The sequence below is a fragment of the Coregonus clupeaformis genome, chromosome 18 (genome assembly GCF_020615455.1).
Source record: "Coregonus clupeaformis isolate EN_2021a chromosome 18, ASM2061545v1, whole genome shotgun sequence".
NCBI lineage: Eukaryota > Metazoa > Chordata > Actinopteri > Salmoniformes > Salmonidae > Coregonus > Coregonus clupeaformis.
The window spans coordinates 32,255,664-32,275,593 of NC_059209.1; the positions used below are offsets into that span (position 1 = coordinate 32,255,664).

The 19,930-nt window shown below is 45.2% G+C and overlaps 1 protein-coding gene across 1 annotated transcript in view; it reads right to left on the reverse strand.

Moving 5' to 3' along the window:
* The window catches only part of LOC121581862 (myosin regulatory light chain 2, atrial isoform), a 31,439-nt gene extending 12,602 nt beyond the window's left edge, over positions 1 to 18,837 (reverse strand). The window contains exons 1-2 of the mRNA XM_041897242.1: positions 18,746 to 18,837; positions 18,130 to 18,231 (exon numbers count right to left, since the gene is read on the reverse strand). Coding sequence (XP_041753176.1) covers positions 18,130 to 18,231; positions 18,746 to 18,748 — 105 coding nt within the window. The 5' untranslated portion in view covers positions 18,749 to 18,837. The remainder of the gene's footprint in view (positions 1 to 18,129; positions 18,232 to 18,745) is intronic.
* Positions 18,838 to 19,930: the final 1,093 nt, after the last annotated feature.

The window sequence follows — 19,930 nt, forward strand, 5'->3', positions numbered from 1 at the left end:
GGATATTTCCCTGTGTGCCGTGTATTTCCAGTGCGCCTGTTTTGCGCACTAGAGTGTTTTGATGCATTTCTGTGTAACTGTGTAACTGTGTAATTGCGGAATAAAGCCTGTTATTCTGTGATTTACCCTCCTGCGCCTGACTCCTTTGACATCACCTCATCACAGGAGTTCACATGACTGGGAATACAGATATGCATCTATTGGTCATAGATACCTTTTTAAAAATGTAGGGGCGTGGTTCAGAAAACCAGTCAGTATCTGGTGTGACCACCATTTTGCCTCATGTAGTGCGACACATCTCCTTCGCATAGAGTTGATCAGGCTGTTGATTGTGGTCTGTGGAATGTTGTTCCACTCCTCTTCAATGGCTGTGCGAAGTTGCTGGATATTGGCGGGAACTGGAACAAACTGTCGTATACGTCGATCCAGGGCATCCCAAACATGCTCAATAGGTGACATGTCTGGTGAGTATGCAGGCCATGGAAGAACTGGGACATTTTCCACTTCCTGGAATTGTGTACAGATCCTTGCGACATGGGGCCGTGTGTTATCATGCTGAAACATGAGGGGATGGCGGCAGATGAATGGCACAACAATGGGCCTCAGGATCTCATCACTGTATCTCTGTGCATTCAAATTGCCATCGATAAAATGCAATTGTTGTCGTTGTCCGTAGCTTATGCCTGCCCATACCATAACCCGCCACCATGGGGCACTCTGTTCACAACATTGACATCAGCAAACCGCTCGCCCACACGTCTGCCATCTGCCCGGTAGAGTTGAAACTGGGATTCATCCGTGAAGAGCACACTTCTCCAGCGTGCCAGTGGCCATCGAAGGTAAGCATTTGCCCACTGAAGTCGGTTACGATGCAGAACTGCAGTCAGGTCATGACCCAGGTGAAGATGACGAGCACACAGATGAGCTTCCCTGAGATGGTTTCTGACAGTTTGTGCAGAAATTATTTTGTTGTGCAAACCCACAGTTTCATCAGCTGTCCAGGTGGCTAGTCTCAGACGATCCCGCATGTGAAGAAGCCGGATGTGGAGGTCCTGGGCTGGCGTGGTTACACGTGGTCTGCAGTTGTGAGGCCGGTTGGACATACTGCCAAATTCTCTAAAACGACGTTGGAGCGGCTTATGATAGAGAACTTAACATGAAATTCTCTGGCAACAGCTCTGGTTCAGTATAATATACAGTATTGTGCAGTGTTTACTATAAACATAGTACATTACACTGTTGGCTTAATAATCTTTCCACAAGGAAAAGCTACAGCCATTAATTTCTCCTCCCCTTCATTCAGATGATGTACGAGACAAAGGCTGATATTGTAGGTCCGTAGTAATGTTTACTATTAAACAGTATTGCGCAGTGTTTACTATAAACATAGTATATTACACTGTTGGCTTAATTTCTTTCCACAAGGAAAAGGTACAGCTATTCACGTCTCCTCTCCTTCAGATAGTGTATGAGACTATGGCTGGTACGTAGGTCCCATTCTATTCTATCATATAGTATTGAGCAGTGTATACTATAGACACATTAATATTACACGGTTGGCTTAATTTTCCAGTATTGGGCTGAGTTTATGCTAGCCACCATAGTGAGATTACACTATTGTAGTTTTTTCACACAGTTGCTGGGTTGCGATAGTTTTCTGTTACTATTTTACAGTACAGACAGTAAATATCATAGTTTCCTATGCAAACTCACATCTCAGCTCTATTACACTGAGGGTTTCAGTGTTTAGCTGGGTTTACTGTAGTTCTGTTGCACTACTTTACAGTACAGACAGTAACTATCCCTTAATTGGAAACTGACAGCTCTATTGCACTACAGTTTTTTTCACACAGTAAGTAGCTGGGTTTACTGTAGTTTTTCTGTTGAACTACTCACGGTAGGCTACATATAGTAACTATGCTAGTTTCCAGTGACTATGGTAGTTTTCGCTTGGAAACTCACTTTTCATCTATTACACTGCAGTCTTGCACAGTGTGTAACTGGGGTTACTAGTTTTCTGTTTTACTTACAGTTAAGACAGTAACTATTCTAGTTTCCCCTGGAAACTCACATTACAGCTCTACTGCACTGCTGTTTTCACACAGTGTGTAGCTGGGTTTACAATAGTTTTCTGTTGCACTACTTTACAGTAAAACAGTAACTACTGTATCTTAGTTTCCCTTGGAAACTCACATCTCAGCTCTATTACACTGAGGGGTTCAGTGTGTATTTGTGTTTACTATAGCCCTGTTCCACTACTTAACAGTACAGACAGTAACTATTCTGGTTTCCAGTAACGATCCTGGTTTTCCTTGAAAACGTACTTTTCAGCTGTATTACACTGCGGTATTGCAGTGTGTAGCTGGGTTTACTATAGTTTTTCTGTAGCACTATTTTACAGTACAGACTACTAGTAGATATACTAGTTTCCATTGGAAACTCACATTACAGCTCTATTCACTGCTGTTTTTCAATTAGTTCAGATGAAAGGAGTGTCAACCTACAGTACCAGTCAAAGGTTTGGACACACCTAGTCATTCCAGGGTTTTTCTTTATTTTTACTATTTTCTACATTGTAGAATAATTGTGAAGACATCAACACTATGAAGTAACACATATGGAATCATGTAGTAACCAAAAAATCAACATTTATTTTATATTTGGGATTCTTCAAAGTAGCCACCCTTTGCCTTGATGACAGCTTTGCACACTCTTGGCATTCTCTCAACCAGCTTCGTGAGGAATGCTTTTCCAACAGTCTTGAAGGAGTTCTCACATATTCTGAGCACATGTTGGCTGCTTTTCCTTCACTTTATGGTCCAACTCATCCCAAACCATCTCAATTGGGTTGAAGTCGGGTGACTGTCGAGGCCAGGTCATCTGATGCAGCACTCCATCACTCTCCTTGGTCAAATAGCCCTAACACACCCTGGACGTGTGTTTTGGGTCATTGTCCTGTTGAAAAACAAATGATAGTAGGTGTGTCCAAACTTTTGACTGGTACTGTACATCCTAACACCTCATTCTGGCCAAGGGTTCTGTCTGACAGACACGTTATCCAGCCATTACAGTTGTCCACATACGCCCCTCTCGCTGTTGCGGGTAAACTAGGGGCTTCCCCCAGTGTGCTGTGCCCGGCTAGGTCAATAGACACTTACTTGTCACAGACACAGGCGATACGAAAGCTTTATCAGTTTTCGTTTACTAAGGTTAGAGAGTTCTGGGCCGGGGCCTATCTGACCGGACTTTCACATTGCATGGTGGACACTGTTACTGCAGCATTTCGTCTGGCCCGCCGGCCTTTGCCTTTTGCTGTGGTGGCACATTCTACAGGAGGAGTAACTGCCTTACCTGGACGATTGGATAGTCTGCCCCATCCAGGGAACAGGCCACAACGGACAAGAGGACCCTCTTGAAACACAATCGAGTACTGTCACCTGACCCCCTCACAGAAGGTGATCTTCCTTGGGATGTCCATGAGGGCACATCTCCCTCAGGTGAGAGTAACAAAATTCTATCCTACCTCAACCGTTTCCGGCTCGGAGGAGCCATGTCGGTGTTAGAGTGTAAACAGTTACTTGGCCCACTGATGGTGGCTTCACTGTTGGTTCCGCTGGGCATTCTCCATCAGGCCACTCCAGCGATGGTTGAACTCCCACGGCCAGTATTCAAAACAGCACAGACACCGTCAACTGTTGGTGATGAGTGCATGTTTGAGGACCGTATCAAAGTGGCTATCCCGCTCCTTCCTGTTAAAGGGGGTGAGCCTGATCAGAGTCCACCGCAGAGAGCTGGTGTGCGCTGACGCCTCTCTGAGGTGTTGGGGTGCCGTGTTCAGAGACATGGCGGCCAGCGGCCGCTGGAGCCCCGCATGGAGTGGTCAACACATCAATGTGCTGGAGCTCAGGGTGGTTTGCCTAGCTCTCCAACAGTTCCAGCCCTACCTGGTAGGACAGCATTTCCTGGTCCAATGGCTCTGGAGCTCTTTCCGCGAGCAGCACATATCCCAGGGGTCTTGAGCAATGCAGTGGACATGCTCTTGAGAGGGGGATTAGAGTCTACTCAGGAGGTGTGCACACCATCCACCGATTAGTCCCTAGTATATTACTCGCTAATGTTCAGTCCCTGGACAATAAAGTAGATGAGCTCAGGGTGAGGAACACCTTCCAGAGAGACATCAGGGACTGTAACATACTCTATTTCACGGGATCATGGCTCTCTCCGGATATACTGTCCCCGTCCATACAGCCAGCTGGGTTCTCAGTACATTGTGCAGATAAGAATAAATAACTTTCTGGGAAGAAGAAATGCGGAGGTGTATGTTTCATGATTAACTATTCTTGGTGTTATTGTGGTAACATACAGGAACTCAAGTCCTTTGGTTCACCCGACCTAGAATACCTCACAATCAAATGCCGACCGCATTACCTCCCAAGAGAATTCTCTTCGGTCACAGCCGTGTATATTCCCCCTCAAGCCAATACCACGACGGCTCTCAAGGAACTACACTGGACTTTGTGCAAACTGGAAACCGCATTTATTGTAGTTGGGGACTTTAATAAAGCAAATCTGAGGAAAATGCTACCGAAGTTCTATCAACACATTGCCTGCAGTACTCGCGCTTCAAAAACTCTTGACCACTGTTACTCTCCCTTCTGGGATAGTTACAAGGCCCTCCCCCGCCCTCCCTTTGGCAAATCCGCTCACGACACCATTCTACTCCTCCCATCCTATAGGCAGAAACTCAAACAGGAAGTACCCGTGCTAAGGTCTATTCAACGATGGTCTGACCAATCGGAATCCATGCTTCAAGATTGTTTTGATCATGTGGACTGGGATATGTTCCGGGTTGCCTCTGAGAATAACATTGACGTATACACTGACATGGTGACTGAGTTTTTCAGGAAGTGTATAGGGGATGTTGTTCACACTGTGATGATTAAAACCTATCCAAACCAAAAACAGTGGATAGATGGCACCGACGAAGATGGCGGCCTCGTGACTAGCTCCTAGGAATCTTTGCAGTATTTTTTTTTTATGTATTATTTTGTACATTATTAGCTCAGAAAGTGTTTTGCATCATTACATACAGTCGGGAAAAACTATTGGATATCAGAGTGGCGGTAACTCACCAGTATTACGACCAGGAATACGACTTTCCCGAAGCAGATCCTTTGTTTGCAGGGCAACTGAACTGATTCCAGCGGCTGACCCAAAACATCGCCAGCGGAGGAGAGGCACTCGGAGCGTCCTGCTGGTTCGATTTAGGAGGCGCGCACACCACCCACCGCATGGCTCTCTTGGGATATTCTGTCGAAATCGGTCCAGCCAGATGGGTTCTCAGTTCATCGCGCAGACAGGAATACATATCTCTCCGGGAAGCAGAAGGGCGGAGGTGTGTGTTTCATGATTAACGACTCATGGTGTAATTGTAGTAACATACAGGAACTTGAGTCCTTCTGTTCACCCAACCTAGAATATCTCACAATCAAATGCCGACCGTATTATCTCCCAAGATAATTTTCTTCGGTTATAGTCACGGCCGTGTATATCCCCCCTCAAGCCGATACCACGACGGCCCTCAAAGAACTTCACTGGACCTTATGCAAACTGGAAACCACATATCCTGAGGCTGCATTTATTGTAGCCGGGGATTTTAACAAAGCAAATTTGAGGACTAGGCTGCCGAAGTTCTATCAACATATCGACTGTTGTACTCGCGCTGCTAAAATCCTCGACCATTGCTATTCGAACTTCCGGGATCGTTATAAGGCCCTCCCCCACCCTCCTTTCGGCAAATCTGACCACGACTCCATTTTGCTTCTCCCTTCCTATAGGCAGACACTCAAACAGGAAGTACCCGTGCTAAGGACTATTCAACGCTGGTCTGACCAATCGGAATTGATGCTTCAAGATTGTTTTGATCACGCGGACAGGGATATGTTCTGGGTAGCTTCAGAAAATAATTTAGACGTATACACTGAAACGGTGGCTGAGTTTATCAGGAAGTGTATAGGTGATGTTGTGCCCACTGTGACTATTAAAACCTACCCATACCAGAAACCGTGGCTAGATGGCAGCATTCGCGCAAATCTAAAAGTGCCAACCACCGCATTCAACCATGGCAAGGTGACTGGGAATATGGCAGAATACAAACAGTGTAGCTACTCACTCCGCAAGGCAATTAAACTGGCAAAATATCAGTATAGAGACAAAGTGGAGTCGCAATTCAACGGCTCAGACGGGAGACGTATGTGGCAGGGTCTACAGACATTCACGGACTACAAAAGGAAAACCAGCCACGTCGCCGACTCTGACGTCTCGCTTCCAGACAAGCTAAACACCTTCTTCGCCCGCTTTGAGAATAACACAGTGCCACTGACGAGGACCACTACCAAGGACTGTGGCCTCTCCTTCTCCATGGCCGACGTGATTAAGACATTTAAGTATGTTAACCCCCGCAAGGCTGCCGGCCCAGACGGCATCCCTAGGCGCGTCCTCAGAGCATGCGCAGACCAGCTGGCTGGAGTGTTTGTGGACAAACTAAATCTCTCCCTATCCCAGTCTGCTGTCCCCACTTGCTTCAAGATGTCCACCATTGTTCCTGTACCCAAGAACGCAAAGGTAACTGAATTAAATGACTATCGCCCTGTAGCCCTCACTTCTGTCATCATGAAGTGCTTTGAGAGGTTAAGGATAATATCACCTCCACCTTACCTGAAACCCTAGACCCACTTCAATTTGCTTACCGCCCCAATTGATCCACAGACGATGCAATCGCCATCACACTGCACACTGCCCTATCCCATCTGGACAAGAGGAATACCTATGTAAGAATGCTGTTCATTGACTATAGCTCAGCATTCAACACCATAGTACCCTCCAAGCTCATCATTAAGCTTGAGGCCCTGGGTCTGAACCCCGCCCTGTTCAACTGGGTCCTGGACTTCCTGACGGGCCGCCCCCAGGTGGTGAAGGTAGGAAACAACATCTCCACTTCGCTGATCCTCAACCACAAGGGTGCGTGCTCAGCCCCCTCCTGTACTCCCTGTTCACCCATGACTGCGTGGCCAAGCACGCCTCCAACTCAATCATCAAGTTTGCAGACAACACAACAGTAGTAGGCTTCATTACCAACAATGACGAGACCGCCTACAGGGAGGAGGTGAAGGCTCTGGGAGTGTGGTGCCAGGAAAATAACCTCTCCCTCAACATCAACAAAACAAAGGAGATGATCGTGGACTTCAGGAAACAGCAGAGGATGCACCCCCCTATCCACATCGACGGGACCGCAGTGGAGAAGGTGGAAAGCTTCAAGTTCCTTGGCGTACACATCACCGACAAACTGAAACTCTTGTGGGGGCACACTGCCTGCCCTCCAGGACATCTACAGCACCCGGTGTCACAGGAAGACCAAGAAGATCATCAAGGACCTCAGCCACCCGAGCCACGACCTGTTCACCACTCTATCATCCAGAAGGTGAGGTCAGTACAGGTGTATCAAAGCTGGGACCGAGAGACTGAAAAACAGCTTTTATCTCTAGGCCATCAGACTGTTAAATAGCCATCACTAGCCGGCCTCCACCCAGTACCCTGCACGGAACTTAGTCACTGTCACTAGCCGGCTACCACCCGGTTACTCATCCATGCAACTTAGAGGTCCACCCACGCAGACAGTGTGGTGAAGAAGGCGCAACAGAGCCTCTTCAACCTCAGGAGGCTGAAGAAATTCGGTCTAGCACCTAAAACCCTCACAAACTTTTACAGATGCACAATTGAGAGCAACCTGCCGGGCTGTATCACCGCCTGGTACGGCAACTGCAATTTGCATACCGCCCCAATAGATCCACGGATGATGCAATCACCATTGCACTGCACACTGCACTATCCCATCTTGACAAGAGGTATATCTATGTAAGAATGCTGTTCATTGACTACAGCTGAGCCTTCAACACCATAGTACCCTCCAAGCTCATCATTAAGCTCGGGGCCCTGGGTCTGAACCCCGCCCTGTGCAACTGGGTCCTGGACTTCCTAACGGGCCGCCACCAGGTGGTGAAGGTAGGCAACAACACCTCCACTATGCAGATCCTCAAAACAGGGGCCCCACAAGGGTGCGTGCTCAGCCCCCTCCTCTACTCCCTGTTCACCCAGAACTCCGTGGCCATGCACGCCTCCAACTCAATCATCAAATTTGCAGAGGACACAACCGTGGTAGGCCTCATTACCAACAATGACGAGACAGCCTACAGGAAGGAGGTGAGATCCCTGGCGGAGTGGTGCAAGGAAAATAACCTCTCCCTCAAAGTCAACAAAACGAAGGAGCTGATAATGGACTTCAGGAGACAGCAGAGGGAGCACGCCCCCATCCACATCGACTGGGCCGCAGTGGAGAAGGTGAAAAGCTTCAAGTTCCTCTGCGTACAGATCACTGACAATCTGAAATGGTCCACCACCACAGACAGTGTGGTGAAGAAGGCGCAACAGCCCCTCTTCAACCTCAGGAGGCTGAAGAAATTCAGCTTGGCCCCTAAGACCCTCACACACTTTTGCAGATGCACCATTGAGAGCATCCTGTTGGACTGTATCACCGCCTGGTACGGCAACTGCACCGTCCTCAACCACAGGGCTCTCCAGATGGTGGTGCAGTCTGCCCAACTCATCACCGGGGGCACACTGCCTGCCCTCCAGGACATCTACAGCACCCGGTGTCACAGGAAGACCAAGAAGATCATCAAGGACCTCAGCCACCCGAGCCACGACCTGTTCACCACTCTATCATCCAGAAGGTGAGGTCAGTACAGGTGTATCAAAGCTGGGACCGAGAGACTGAAAAACAGCTTTTATCTCTAGGCCATCAGACTGTTAAATAGCCATCACTAGCCGGCCTCCACCCAGTACCCTGCACGGAACTTAGTCACTGTCACTAGCCGGCTACCACCCGGTTACTCATCCATGCAACTTAGAGGCAGCTGCCCTATGTACATAGACATGGTACACTGGTCACTTTAATAATGGAACACTGGTCACTTTAATAATGTTTACATACTGTTTTACCCATTTCATATGTACAGTGGGGAGAACAAGTATTTGAAACACTGCCGATTTTGCAGGTTTTCCTACTTACAAAGCATGTAGAGATCTGTAATTTGTATCATAGGTACACTTCAACTGTGAGAGACGGAATCTAAAACAAAAATCCAGAAAATCACATTATATGATTTTTAAGTAATTAATTTGCATTTTATTGCATGACATAAGTATTTGATACATCAGAAAAGCAGAACTTAATATTTGGTACAGAAACCTTTGTTTGCAATTACAGAGATCATACGTTTCCTGTAGGTCTTGACCAGGTTTGCACACACTGCAGCAGGGATTTTGGCCCACTCCTCCATACAGACCTTCTCAAGATCCTTCAGGTTTCGGGGCTGTCGCTGGGCAATACGGACTTTCAGTTCCCTCCAAAGATTTTCTATTGGGTTCAGGTCTGGAGACTGGCTAGGCCACTCCAGGACCTTGAGATGCTTCTTACGGAGCCACTCCTTAGTTGCCCTGGCTGTGTGTTTCTGGTCGTTGTCATGCTGGAAGACCCAGCCACGACCCATCTTCAATGCTCTTACTGAGGGAAGGAGGTTGTTGGCCAAGATCTCGCGATACATGGCCCCATCCATCCTCCCCTCAATAAGGTGCAGTCGTCCTGTCCCTTTTGCAGAAAAGCATCCCCAAAGAATGATGTTTCCACCTCCATGCTTCACGGTTGGGATGGTGTTCTTGGGGTTGTACTCATCCTTCTTCTTCCTCCAAACACGGCGAGTGGAGTTTAGACCAAAAAGCTATATTTTTGTCTCATCAGACCACATGACCTTCTCCCATTCCTCCTCTGGATCATCCAGATGGTCATTGGCAAACTTCAGATGGGCCTGGACATGCGCTGGCTTGAGCAGGGGGACCTTGCGTGCGCTGCAGGATTTTAATCCATGACGGTGTAGTGTGTTACTAATGGTTTTCTTTGAGACTGTGGTCCCAGCTCTCTTCAGGTCATTGACCAGGTCCTGCCGTGTAGTTCTGGGCTGAGCCCTCACCTTCCTCATGATCATTGATGCCCCACGAGGTGAGATCTTGCATGGAGCACCAGACCGAGGGTGATTGACCGTCATCTTGAACTTCTTCCATTTTCTAATAATTGCACCAACAGTTGTTGCCTTCTCACCAAGCTGCTTGCCTATTGTCCTGTAGCCCATCCCAGCCTTGTGCAGGTCTACACTTTTATCCCTGATGTCCTTACACAGCTCTCTGGTCTTGGCCATTGTGGAGAGGTTGGAGTCTGTTTGATTGAGTGTGTGGACAGGTCTCTTTTATACAGGTAACGAGTTCAAACAAGTGCAGTTAATACAGGTAATGAGTGGAGAACAGGAGGGCTTTATAAAGAAAAACTAACAGGTCTGTGAGAGCCGGAATTCTTACTGGTTGGTAGGTGATCAAATACTTCTGTCATGCAATAAAATGCAAATTAATTACTTAAAAATCATACAATGTGATTTTCTGGATTTTTGTTTTAGATTCCATCTCTCACAGTTGAAGTGTACCTATGATACAAATTAAAGACCTCTACATGCTTTGTAAGTAGGAAAACCTGCAAAATCGGCAGTGTATCAAATACTTGTTCTCCCCACTGTATATACTGTATTTCTAGTCAAGTCCATCCCATTCAACTATTGCTGTACATATACTATTCTATCCTACGTATCCTACATATTCTTCAGATATACTACATATTCTATCCACATACTGCCCATAATGTCTATACATCCCAATCACAGGAGGTTGGTGGCACCTTAATTGAGGAGGAAGGGCTTGTGTTAATGGTTGGAGCGGAATTAGTGGAAAGGTATCAAATACATCAAACCATTCCATTTGCTCCGTTCCAGCCATTATTAAGAGCCGTCCTCCCCTCAGCAGCCTCCACTGATCCCAACACACACATATATAAATTATATACAGTGCATTCGGAAAATGTTCAGACCCCTTGACTTTTTCCACATTTTGTTACGTTACACCCTTATTCTAAAATTGATTAAATAGTTTTTCCCCCTCATCAATCTACACACAATACCCCATAATGTCAAAGTAAACACAGGTTTTTAGAAATCTTTGCAAATGTATTAAAAATCTAAATCTGAAATATTACATTTACAGAAGTATTCAGACCCTTTACTCAGTACTTTGTTGAAGCACCTTTGGCAGCGATTACAGCCTTGATTCTTCTTCGGTATGCTACAAGCTTGGCACACCTGTATTTGGGGAGTTTCTCACATTCTTCTCTGCAGATCCTCTCAAGCTCTGTCAGGTTGGATGGGGAGCGTCGCTGCATAGCTATTTTCAGGTCTCTCCAGAGATGTTCGTTCAGGTTCAAGTCCAGGCTCTGGCTGGTCCACTCAAGTACATTCAGAGACTTGTCCTTTTTGGAAGGTGAACCCCAGTTTGAGGTGCTGAGCGCTCTGGAGCAGGTTTTCATCATGGATCTCTCTTTACTTTGCCCCGTTCATCTCTCCCTCGATCCTGACTAGTCTCCCAGTCCCTGTTGCTGAAAAACATATCCACAGCATGATGCTGCCACCACTGTGCTTCATTGTATGGATGGTGCCAGGTTTCCTCCAGATGTGACGCTTGGCATTCAGGCCAAAGAGTTCAATCTTGGTTTCATCAGACCAGAGAATCTTGTTTCTCATGGTCTGAGAGTCCTTTAGGTGCCTTTTGGCCAAGTGGGCTGTCATGTGCCTTTTACTGAGGAGTGGCTTCCGTCTGGCCACTCTACCATAGAGGCCTGATTGGTGGATTGCTGCAGAGATGGTTGTTCCACAGAATAACTCTGGAGCTCTGTCAAAGTGACCATCGGGTTCTTGGTCACCTCCCTGACCAAGGCCCTTCTCCCACAATTGCTCAGTTTTGCCAGACGGCTAGCTCTAGGAAGAGTCTTGGTGGTTCCAAACATCTTTCATTTAAGAATGATGGAGGCCACTGTGTTTTTGGGGACCTTTAATGCTGCAGAAATGTTTTGGTACCCTTCCCCAGATCTGTGCCTCGATACGATCCTGTCTCGGAGCTCTACGGACAATTCCTTCGACCTCATGGCTTGGTTTTTGCTCTGATATGCAATGTCAACTGTGGGACCTTATATAGACAGGTGTGTGTCTTTCCAAATCATGACCAATCAATTGAATTTATCACAGGTGGACTCCAATCTAGTTGTAGAAACATCTCAAGGATGATCAATGGAAACAGGATGCAGCTGAGCTCAATTTGGAGTCTCATAGCAAAGGGCCTGAATACTTATGTAAATATGGTATTTCTGTTTTTTATTTGTAATACATTTGCAAAAATGTAAAAAAAAAAAAACTGTTTTCACTTAGTCTTAATTGGGTATTGGGTGTAGATTAATGAGGGGAAAAAATTATGTATTCAATTTTAGAATAAGGCTGTAACGTAACAAAATGTGGGAAAGGTCAAGGGGTCTGAATACTTTCAGAGTGCACTGTATATACACTCCGGATTACAACATTGCTCGTCCTAATATTTATGTATTTCTTAATTCCATTATTTTACTTTTAGATTTGTGTGTATTGTTAGCTATTACAGCACTGTTGGAGCTAGAAACACAAGCATTTCGCTACACCCGCAATAACATCTGCTAAATATGTGTATGCGACCAATAACATTTTATTTTATTTTATTTACACCCTCAGGTGGTGCTACAGCTTTGGGACAGGTAGAGCACAGGTAGACCTGTTTTTAACTCAGGAAAACACTCATTGCCCCAGGTGGTTCTCGATGTCGGACCCTACAGGCCCTCTGGGTGTGGACGCCCTCGTTCACGATTGGCCGGCAACGACGCTTTACCACCATTTCCCCTGATCACAGCTACGCTAGACAGGGTCATCTTGATGGACCACCAGCTGCTCTTGATAGCTCCATTCTGGCCGAGACCACCATGGTTCAGCCTCCTGTTGTCCCTCCTCTCGGGGACACCATGCCAGCTGCCCCTCAGGCCCAACCTACTCTCTCAGACACTGTGGCATCCGGACCCGCACCGCCTCCAGCTTTGGGCTTGGTCTCTGTTAGTGGACCAGTCTAGGCCTTCAGGACAATGTGGTGAACACATTGTGGAGCGCCATAGCTTCATCCAACAATGCGTCATATCAAGGGGGGCATATTCTGTACCTGGTGTGAGAGTCATATGTGCAAACGGTTTTACGGTTTTCACCGCTCGAAGCGTGCCGAGCAGCATTCACATTGAGGGTGTTTTTAGCCGCTATCTTGGCATGCCATGACAACGGCCAAGAGGGACCCATGGGTGGTTACCCATTGCTCTCCAAATTTATGAAGGGAGTTCAACGTCTGTGTCCAGCAATGCCCCTCCCGCGGCTGCTGTTGAGCTGGATGTTTTTCCCCAAGTTTGCTCTGCTCGATCAGGGCCTTGGACACTTACATTACAGTGGGGAGAACAAGTATTTGATACACTGCAGATTTTGCAGGTTTTCCTACTTACAAAGCATGTAGAGGTCTGTCATTTTTATCATAGGTACACTTCAACTGTGAGAGACGGAATCTAAAACAAAAATCCAGAAAATCACATTGTATGATTTTTAAGTAATTAATTTGCATTTTATTGCATGACATAAGTATTTGATCACCTACCAACCAGTAAGAATTCCGGCTCTCACAGACCTGTTAGTTTTTCTTTAAGAAGCCCTCCTGTTCTCCACTCATTACCTGTATTAACTGCACCTGTTTGAACTCGTTACCTGTATAAAAGACACCTGTCCACACACTCAATCAAACAGACTCCAACCTCTCCACAATGGCCAAGACCAGAGAGCTGTGTAAGGACATTAGGGATAAAATTGTAGACCTGCACAAGGCTGGGATGGGCTATAGGACAGTAGGCAAGCAGCTTGGTGAGAAGGCAACAACTGTTTATGCAATTATTAGAAAATGGAAGAAGTTCAAGATGACGGTCAATCACCCTCGGTCTGGGGCTCCATGCAAGATCTCACCTCGTGGGGCATCAATGATCGTGAGGAAGGTGAGGGATCAGCCCAGAACTACACGGCAGGACCTGGTCAATGACCTGAAGAGAGCTGGGACCACAGTCTCAAAGAAAACCATTAATAACACACTACGCCGTCATGGATTAAAATCCTGCAGCGCACGCAAGTTCCCCCTGCTCAAGCCAGCGCATGTCCAGGTCCGTCTGAAGTTTGCCAATGACCATCTGGATGATCCAGAGGAGGAATGGGAGAAGGTCATGTGGTCTGATGAGACAAAAATATAGCTTTTTGGTCTAAACTCCACTCGCCGTGTTTGGAGGAAGAAGAAGGATGAGTACAACCCCAAGAACACCATCCCAACCGTGAAGCATGGAGGTGGAAACAACATTCTTTGGGGATGCTTTTCTGCAAAGGGGACAGGACGACTGCACCGTATTGAGGGGAGGATGGATGGGGCCATGTATCGCAAGATCTTGGCCAACAACCTCCTTCCCTCAGTAAGAGCATTAAAGATGGGTCGTGGCTTGGTCTTCCAGCATGACAACGACCCGAAACACACAGCCAGGGCAACTAAGGAGTGGCTCCGTAAGAAGCATCTCAAGGTCCTGGAGTGGCCTAGCCAGTCTCCAGACCTGAACCCAATAGAAAATCTTTTGAGGGAGCTGAAAGTCTGTATTGCCCAGCGACAGCCCCGAAACCTGAAGGATCTGGAGAAGTTCTGTATGGAGGAGTGGGCCAAAATCCCTGCTGCAGTGTGTGTAAACCTGGTCAAGACCTACAGGAAACGTATGATCTCTGTAATTGCAAACAAAGGTTTCTGTACCAAATATTAAGTTCTGCTTTTCTGATGTATTAAATACTTACAGTGGGGAAAAAAAGTATTTAGTCAGCCACCAATTGTGCAAGTTCTCCCACTTAAAAAGATGAGAGAGGCCTGTAATTTTCATCATAGGTACACGTCCACTATGACAAACAAAATTATTTTAAAAAATCCAGAAAATCACATTGTAGGATTTTTAATGAATTTATTTGCAAATTATGGTGGAAAATAAGTATTTGGTCAATAACAAAAGTTTCTCAATACTTTGTTATATACCCTTTGTTGGCAATGACACAGGTCAAACGTTTTCTGTAAGTCTTCACAAGGTTTTCACACACTGTTGCTGGTATTTTGGCCCATTCCTCCATGCAGATCTCCTCTAGAGCAGTGATGTTTTGGGGCTGTCGCTGGGCAACACGGACTTTCAACTCCCTCCAAAGATTTTCTATGGGGTTGAGATCTGGAGACTGGCTAGGCCACTCCAGGACCTTGAAATGCTTCTTACGAAGCCACTCCTTCGTTGCCCGGGCGGTGTGTTTGGGATCATTGTCATGCTGAAAGACCCAGCCACGTTTCATCTTCAATGCCCTTGCTGATGGAAGGAGGTTTTCACTCAAAATCTCACGATACATGGCCCCATTCATTCTTTCCTTTACACAGATCAGTCGTCCTGGTCCCTTTGCAGAAAAACAGCCTCAAAGCATGATGTTTCCACCCCCATGCTTCACAGTAGGTATGGTGTTCTTTGGATGCAACGCAGCATTCTTTGTCCTCCAAACATGACGAGTTGAGTTTTTACCAAAAAGTTCTATTTTGGTTTCATCTGACCATATGACATTCTCCCAATCCTCTTCTGGATCATCCAAATGCACTCTAGCAAACTTCAGACGGGCCTGGACATGTACTGGCTTAATCAGGGGGACACGTCTGGCACTGCAGGATTTGAGTCCCTGGCGGCGTAGTGTGTTACTGATGGTAGGCTTTGTTACTTTGGTCCCAGCTCTCTGCAGGTCATTCACTAGGTCCCCCCGTGTGGTTCTGGGATTTTTGCTCACAGTTTTTGTGATCATTTTGACCCCACGGGGTGAGATCTTGCGTGGAGCCCCAGATCGAGGGAGATTATCAGTGGTCTTGTATGTCTTCCATTTCCTAATAATTGCTCCCACAGTTGATTTCTTCAAACCAAGCTGCTTACCTATTGCAGATTCAGTCTTCCCAGCCTGGTGCAGGTCTACAATTTTGTTTCTGGTGTCCTTTGACAGCTCTTTGGTCTTGGCCATAGTGGAGTTTGGAGTGTGACTGTTTGAGGTTGTGGACAGGTGTCTTTTATACTGATAACAACTTCAAACAGGTGCCATTAATACAGGTAACGAGTGGAGGACAGAGGAACCTCTTAAAGAAGAAGTTATAGGTCTGTGAGAGCCAGAAATCTTGCTTGTTTGTAGGTGACCAAATACTTATTTTCCACCATAATTTGCAAATAAATTCATTAAAAATCCTACAATGTGATTTTCTGGATTTTTTTTTCTCAATTTGTCTGTCATAGTTGACGTGTACCTATGATGAAAATTACAGGCCTCTCTCATCTTTTTAAGTGGGAGAACTTGCACAATTGGTGGCTGACTAAATACTTTTTCCCCACTGTATGTCATGCAATAAAATGCAAATTAATTACTTAAAAATCATACAATTCCGTCTCTCACAGTTGAAGTGTACCTATGATAAAAATTACAGACCTCTACATGCTTTGTAAGTAGGAAAACCTGCAAAATCGGCAGTGTATCAAATACTTGTTCTCCCCACTGTACATAGACACAGGCAATTCGACAGTCCGATCGGTTATTCGTTTGCTATGGTGATAAGAGTTCTGGGCCAGAGACTATCGATACCAAGACTTTCACATTGGATTGTGGACACCATTACTAAAGCATATCGGCAGTCCAGCCGGCCTCTGCCGTCTGCTGTAGTGGCGCATTCTACTAGAGGAGTAGCTACATCGTGGGCCCTGCTCCGAGGAGTTCCCCTCAATGACATTTGCGCCTCGGCCAGTTGGGCATTGTCTACCACCTTGTCTAGGTACTATCGAGTCAATGTTGCCCCTACCAATGAGGTTGGGACGGCTGTGCTGGGTGTTGCCTCCGCTTCCCTGAGTGGGGACGGAGGGACACAGCAACTATGACTGCCCTGACCTCAGTCCTACGGGACTTTGCCCTCTGTCTGGCCCTTACCTAGTTCACTGATTAATCTGGTATTGTGATACCATATTGGAGTGATCCAATATAATGCTACATAACGAAGGTTACATATGTAACCACGGTTATGTGAGCTACTGGATCACTCCAATCCTATTTGCCGGTGATCTAAGGCGCCTCGAAAAGGACAAGAGGTGGAAGAAGGGTGGTCAGCACTACCAGGTACACGGGACTAATCTATAATAATATAATATAATATAATAATATAATATGCCATTTAGCAGACGCTTTTATCCAAAGCGACTTACAGTCATGCGTGCATACATTTTTTTTTGTGTATGGGTGGTCCCGGGGATCAAACCCACTACCTTGGCGTTACAAGCGCCGTGCTCTACCAGCTGAGCTACAGAGAACCACAATCTGAAATCCTTACTCTGAATGTATCCTGCCGCGTGGAAGGATACCATATTGGAGTGATCCAATAGCTCACATGACTGTGGTTACATACGTAACCTTTACTGTCATCCCTAGCGCCTCTTAACTGGCGGACTCAATAACACAAATACTGCATTTGTAAATTATGTTTGAGTTTTGGAGTGTGCCCTTGCCTGTCCGTAAAAAAAAATCAAAAAAATATTGCCTTCTCCTTTGTTTAATATAAGGAATTTGATGTGTAGCATTTACTTTTACTTTTACTTTAAACTTTTACTCAAGTATGGACATTAAATACTTTTTGCACTAATGTACTTAAGTACATTTAAAACCAGCTCCTTTTAGACTTTTACTCAAGTAGTATTTTGCTGGGTGACTTTCAATTTCACTTGAGTCATTTTCTATTAATGTATCTTTGCTTTTACTCAAATATGACAATTGAGTACTTTTTTCACCACTGGTTAGTAATATTGATTTTTTGTTGTTTTGTTTCACCTTAAATAATTATTATCCAAATGTATTTATGTTTAATATTTAGAGCAGTTTCCTCTGATGTCTAATGTCTATGGACCAGCAATCCAAACTGCACCAATATGGCACTTTTATGAATTAGACAGTGAAAGTGTAACTATACCTCCTTGAACTCCTGTATCTGGGACTGTTCGAACATGGAGAAGACATTGGAGCAGCTCTTCTGGGCTCCCCTCTGTCTCTTATTAGCAGCCTTCTTACTTGCCTGAGACACCAGGCAAAATAGACAGACGGTTACACATGATCTTTACTGTCACTCAGTCTGACCAGATTGAGAGGAGAGAGGTAGTCAAACAAAAGCAGTTACATCAAAATGAAATAATTAAACCATGAATTCTACGTGAAATAATAATGACTGATAAAGTCAAACATGTCACATACATTTTAGTCTTCTTCTTACAGTAAAACATCCTAGCTTTACTTGACCAAGGTCATCCAAAGTCGGTATGACTTCAATTCAAATCAGCACGATTTACTTTCTAAGGACTTCTATTTGAAATGAAAATAGTAGGATACTAGAAAAGGGCTTTAGACTCTGTAAAAGCAGTTACAATAGAAACCTAACACCAGATTTACTCTCTACATAGTCAAAAACTGTTCTAATATTGTATCACAGCAATTAACTAAATTCCAGATCAATGTTACAGAGAGATATTGCTCATCAGAAAAGTCAGATGGCAAACGATGAACAATGTGGAGAATGTCATTTTTGTACTCACCATGTCTGTGTGTGGTGCAGTGTCTCTCTTGGTCCAGGACTATGTGTGATCGGTGGGGAGGGTTTATATGCATGACCCATGTTATCTTCTGCCATCCTATAATAGGCCTGCAGTGGGTACCATAGTCCCTTACATGGCCATCTCTAACCTCTCTCTCTCTATGGGAACACGATAAGGACCCAAGGACCAGGATTCCACTGGGGTGGAATAAGGAGATAGGGCGAGAGAGCAGGGGGAGGAGGGGTGATAGGATGAGAGAAGAGAAGGGAGAGAGAGAGAGAGAGAGAGGGGGGAGGTGAATGTGCAGAGATACGGTGAGAGAGCGCGGATGGCAGATATGGAAAGCGAGGAAGTGGGATTTAGAGGAATGTGGGAATTATGCAATGTGAGTATAGTCAGTAAAATCTCCCCCGAAGAAAAGTTGAGATGTTACCCATTGGTATGGCTGTTGTTTATTGTCCTTTTTCAGTTGTGTTGGGTGTTTGCCTGGTTGTGTGTGTTACTCACCTACAGTTAGGCTTTGCTGAACAGAAACTTTACCATTCTTTATGACACCAAAGTATGTGGTCATGTACAGCAAAAGCCTAAATGTTTTATGATGATAGACACACAAAAAATACATTAAAAAATGTTATGTTATAGCAACTTTATTTACAACAAACAATTATTTTCACATGTACAAAGCACATTCTCATTCTTAGATATACATATTAGCAATTAAGACCTGAGCTCATCATGTGAAAGAATTAACAGCAATACATTTTAAACTGATAATCCTTTAATTTTGAGTTACTGTATCTACGGTAACATCTCTGGATTTAACGGACATCAGCAAACTAAAAAACATACAGATGTTATAAATCAATGTCATTGCTTTTCACATGAACATTATATTACAGTATGAATCAGGCTTCAAACACCTGCAATCAGTGGTAGCTTGAGAACAGTGGCGGCTCCTGAAAAAATTCTCAGGGGGGGCAATTTTTCTGATGATTTAGGTGACCTACACACATTTTAAAAAAGATATGTCCAGCAACAACATGAAGACAGGGGCAGCATATAAGTCAATACCAGAAGCATTTATTGACTGATCTCAAAAGTGTTGGCTTACAAAAGCAAAATAAGTTATCACAGTAAAAATAATCAAGGGTGTTCTTTCACATTCCTCAACACTGCATAAACAAT